The 4,943-nt window shown below is 54.5% G+C and overlaps 1 protein-coding gene across 8 annotated transcripts in view; it reads left to right on the forward strand.

Annotated features, from left to right (window-relative positions):
* DENND1A (DENN domain containing 1A) overlaps positions 1-4,943 on the forward strand; it is a 496,023-nt gene that overhangs the window by 488,644 nt on the left and 2,436 nt on the right. For 6 of the 8 annotated variants that reach the window (XM_059142351.1, XM_059142348.1, XM_059142349.1 and 3 more), the window contains 2 exons: positions 982-1,110; positions 3,661-3,919. In XM_059142351.1, coding sequence (XP_058998334.1) covers positions 982-1,110; positions 3,661-3,919 — 388 coding nt within the window. The remainder of the gene's footprint in view (positions 1-981; positions 1,111-3,660; positions 3,920-4,943) is intronic. The other 2 variants (XM_059142354.1, XM_059142355.1) reach the window with 1 other exon arrangement.

A 4,943-nucleotide genomic window follows, 5' to 3' on the forward strand; every position in this document is an offset into this window, starting at 1 on the left:
CCGAGCTTGCTGGGTCCGGCTCCCCTCTCGCAAGCCGTCCACTCGTGGGCCCGGGTCGGTGTATAATTCATGACGGCCGCGTGGACTTTCTCAGGGCTGCGCCGTGTTTGTGTTTATGGAGGTAGAGCTCACAGGTGGCTGACAAGGGAGATGTATTTTTTATAACAATGAATATTTAATTTCCACATCACAGATGAAAAGACTCTCTGAAGAGGCGTGCCAGAGAGACTCAGGAGAGCAGCCGCTAATCAGGAGGGGGCCCTCTAGCCCGAGCCCCTCCACGTGGCTCACTTTCTTCTGTAACTTTCTGTTTTTATGTTTTCCTGCTTACTGAAGTTGATACGCACATTGTAGAAAGTGCAGAAGACACGGAAAAATTAAAGGAGGCGGGGTGGGGGCATGTCACCCCCGAGCCCCCTAGCTTTTGTCGACAGGTACATACAGCCCTTTCCGGTCTTTTTTCCCTGCCTTTTCTCATAAGCAGGTGAGAGAGAATGTAGTCTAATCACAGTTCTGCATCGTGGTGTGGAGATTTTTCTCTTTCATAAACATTCTGGGTGATGGGTGGCTCCTTTTTGGCCGAGGATACTGGAATTCACCAGCCTCCTCTTGCTGGAAACGTAGGATGTGCCGTGTTTGAAGATGGTGAGCAAAGCGGCAGTGCCCATCTTTGTGCATTGTTCTTTGCTACATTTGGGGTTATCTCAATGGAAGGGGAGGGGGTGAGGTCATAGGAGAGTGGATCACATGCTTGGCAAACACTCGGCTTCTTTCCTGTCTGGGACCAGCTTCCCCGCCTCGGGACCTGTCAGGCCTCCTGGGCCCTCCCCCCAGCCTTCTCCAGGGAGCCTCTACCTCAGGTTGGCAGAGGGAGCCCAGGGCCAGGCGCTGTGCCCAGAGGCCACCCCCTCCCACCCCGCCACGTGGCGTTCCGAGGGTACCTCCTAACCGCCTCTTCTCTCTTGTCTTCCTCTGCCCCAGCCTGGTAAAGCCCTTGCGACACTATGCGGTCTTCCTGTCCGAAGACTCCTCTGACGATGAATGCCAGCGGCAAGAGGGCCCGAGCTCTGGCTTCACCGAAAGCTTTTTCTTCTCCGCCCCCTTTGAATGGTCTCTCCTTTCTTCTTCCATTTCTCTGAGTTCAACTGGGTGACTCTCCTGGGCCGCGTGGGGGAGGGGGGCCGGTGTTGCTTGCCCTTGTGCGGGGGGAGGGCTGTCTGAAGCTGCTGCCTGCCAGTGCCCTCATGCCAGCCCGCGGGGTGAGGGCCCCCTTGTGTGCCCCTGCCCAGGACGGCCCTTCTGCCAGGCTCTGTGGTGAGGAGCCAGGGGGCGGGAGCTGAGTCCCTGGCCCTCCCCCAGGAGAATGCACTTGACTGTTAGCAGAAGTGGTTGTGGATGCCTGAGACCTCTTCTTATCTCAGCACATTTCCAAAAACTCTGGAGATGGAGGGTCAGATTTGAAGCTTAGAAAAAAACAACCAAAAAAAACTTACTGATAGGGAATGTGTGTATTATTGCTGACAGAGACAAGTGTCTTACTGATCTTCCTGACTGTAGGATAATTTTTATTGTTTATAACCTGAGCCTCATCTGAGTAAAAAGAAGGTTCACCCACAATCCAGCCATCCCCCAGTGTTAAGCTTTGGCAGTTTCCCTTCCTTCACTAGTTCTCTACCCACAAGTTTTTCAGGGCTGGGATTGAGCAAAGGGACAGTTTTTGTCTGTCTTTAATGGGAGCCTTTCAGGGAAGAGAGCTGCCCTTTGCTGAACACCCCCGGGGCCTTACAGAAGACGGGATTCATCCCTCCGCCCCCCTCCCAGGACCCTTCCCTTGGGCCAGACCTCTGGGCTCCTCAGGGCACCTGATAAACCCCCAGCTCTGCTCCTACCTCTGCCCCCCGGGGGTCGGAGGGTTCTGGCCCTTTCTGTCACTTGTGAGCACAGGCGTGTCAGTCCCCTCCTGATCCCCTCACATAGAAAGCGGTGGCCTAGGTCAGGGCTGCCCAAACTCACATGCCACCTTCTCTGTACGTTGAATCTTTCTTTAAAAATTTTCTGTTAAAATTTTAGTAAGTTAACTTTGTCCTGAGCGGTGATATCTGATATCATTGGCCTAAAGTATCAATGATCATTTCTACTGTTAGTTGAAATAAAGGCAGAACCACTGGAGTAAGAAATGCTCATCCATGTATCAGCTCAAAATCACCTTGCAGGTAAAAGTGCTCTGCCTGGGTGGCATCCAAGGACTCCCCACCACAGTGGGGTCTCCAGTGGGTCTCCTGTCTTTTTACTCATCGATGCCTTAATTATTTAAATAGTAATAGTGCTCACTTTCTTAGCAGGACCTATGAAAAGTACAGGCTTTTGCACGTGTGGGATTAAAAAGGCAGTGGCCCATATGTTAACTAAAGTTAAATAAATAAAAATAAATTGCACAGGAGAAGAAAAAAAAAGGTACCATCTTAAGTCAAAATAAAATGGTTTTTTCTGGAAGAATACATTTTTTTCCTGAAGTGTTCGGAGCACTTGGACTTTTCTTTATCCCCTTCATTGTGTTCAGACTTGGTTAAAAGGTCTTTAATTCCTTGGTCAGATGCCTTAGAGTGAGTGGGGACTTTGAAGGCTGTCATACTTGGTGTCCATGGCTACCTTTCGCTGTGTAGCATAGGGTGAGTTACTTAGCCTCTCTGAACTTGAGTGAGATCCTGAAGGCTGATGAATCCTTGTGGAGAGATCCAGTATGTTCCCTGAGCCCTCCCCTCCCTGGATGGTCCCTGCCCTGGTTCCTGCAGGGGGGCCTTTGGGCCAGCAGGTGGCGCCCTTCCCCCACTTTACCAGAGCTTTGGGCAGTTTCTGCAGGAATGCAGAGGGCAGAGGCAACTCAGGGTTGATCCAGGCACCCAGATCCAGGCACCCTTCTCCATGTAGCCAGTGGTTCCCTAGGGCTCAGGCTTGTGAGAAAGCAAAGTAAAAGAAGCTCTCTGTCACCTATACCTGGGTCAAAGGTACAGAATGCTGTGAACAGCCTCTGTTAGTTGGTTCACGTAATTACCACCCCCACATGCAAGGGAAGTACATTCTGGAATGGGGAGAGGCCAAGGTTCAGAGAGGTTAAGAACCTTTTCCAAGGTCCCATAGCAAGAGATGTTAAGATCAGAGCTAGAACCCGTCAGCGCAGGCTGAGGCCCACACGGTTCCCTCTGGGCGTCCTGAGCCACCCTGGGTCCTGAGTCGCCCTGGGGACACTTTCCCCAGCTCAGTTCCCTCTGAGTTACAGGGTGATGGGAGAGCAGAGGCCTGGCTCTGGAATGAGCAGGCCCCCTCTTCCCTTTTCAGTCCTGTCCCGTTCCTCCGACCTTGCCCGGATGGCCTGCAAGCCTACTAGCCAGTTATGTGATGCGTCCTGTGGTTTTCGAGGGAATCAGGTGGCTCCCCTAGTGCAAATGAGTCCCACACTGAGCAGCAGACCCAAATGCGGCCCCAGGTCTGGCAGAGCGCCCCTGCACAGACTCCAGCCCTCACAGGGGCCCCAGGACACTCTCCTGGCCCCAGGGCTCCCAAGTGTGCCCCTCAAGGCCCACAGGTTCCTGGGGATGGGGGCTGCTTGCTCCCCCCATGGAGGCTCTGGGTGGGAGAACCCACTGCTCTGCCCCTTCCCAGGCCTCAGCCCTACCGGACGCTCAAGGAATCAGACAGTGCAGAAGGTGACGAGGGAGAGAGCCCAGAGCAGCGAGCGCGGGAGCCCATGAGCCCTGCCCCGGCTCCACCTGACCGGGCTGCCAGCATCGACCTTCTGGAAGACGTCTTCAACAACCTGGACATGGAGGTCCCACTGCAGCCACTGGGCCAGGCCAAGAGCTTGGAGGACCTTCGGACCCCCAAAGACCTGAGGGAGCAACCGGGAACCTTCGACTATCAGGTATGCTGCCCGCAGGGACGGGACCTGCTAGGGCTGTCGCTGTCCCCACAGGAGGCAGGTACCCTCAGGGGACAGGGAAGGAGACCAAGGGAGAAACAGCAACTTTTCCCGGGTCCTCAGCCGATGCTCAGGGCCATTCTGCCTGCAAACCCTGCCAGGCAGGCCAGCAGCCAGGGATGGCTGTAGAAACGTTACTCCTGATGGAAATCAGCCCCTCGAGTCCGTGTGTGCATCGGGCAGAGGTGTGCTGCCGTGCCAGGCCTCCCTCCCGGGACCCCAGCCCCACTAAGTCTCCTTGGAGAGCCTCGGGGTCAGAATTCCTGGGTTTTGCGTGGGACACTGATCGTCCATCATGACTTGCAATCTGTCACACTCTCTCCCTGGGCCTGTTGGCCCACTTGCGAGTGGAGGCTGCTGGCAGAGTCACTGGGTCTTTGGAATTCCCGAAGCTACCATAGTGAATGCAGCGATCCACACATGCCCTCCCACAGGGAGTTCGTGGTCCCTGCTGCTGACGCCCAGGTAGCGTCACTTGTGAGGGGCAGAGCCGGGACAGGAGCCCAGTCCTGTTTCTCTGCCTACCAAGGAAGACACCTTTGCCCTGGCCCCGTGCCTCGCTTGTCCTCAAGTTCACAGGTGATTAAAAGTGCTCACATGCTTTGAAAAGTGAAGAAGTCCCGGCCAGTAGATGGTCAATAAATGAAGTCATTTTCCTAAAACTTCTTGGCAACACCGATGTCAAAGGACAGGGGCTTTTTCTGGAATCTCTTTGTGCAGTGAGAGAGATAAAAAAAAAAAAAAAAAAAAAAAAGCCCGGCATGGAGTCTGAAAAGTGAGGAAAACAGTGAGGAAAGCCTGGGCTTGGTATCTGGATAGACCCGGGCTCTCTGCTGGTGACCTGGGCCTGGCTCCCCAGCTGCCCTGAGTCTCGGGGGGGCGGGAAGGTCCCGGGGAAGGGGCCCTGCTGCCTTCCAGTCTGTCCAAGTCAGTCTTTGGTCACTGCCTCCCTCACTCTCTCCCCCAG

The sequence above is a fragment of the Mustela lutreola genome, chromosome 12 (assembly GCF_030435805.1).
Source record: "Mustela lutreola isolate mMusLut2 chromosome 12, mMusLut2.pri, whole genome shotgun sequence".
In the NCBI taxonomy this organism is placed as follows: domain Eukaryota; kingdom Metazoa; phylum Chordata; class Mammalia; order Carnivora; family Mustelidae; genus Mustela; species Mustela lutreola.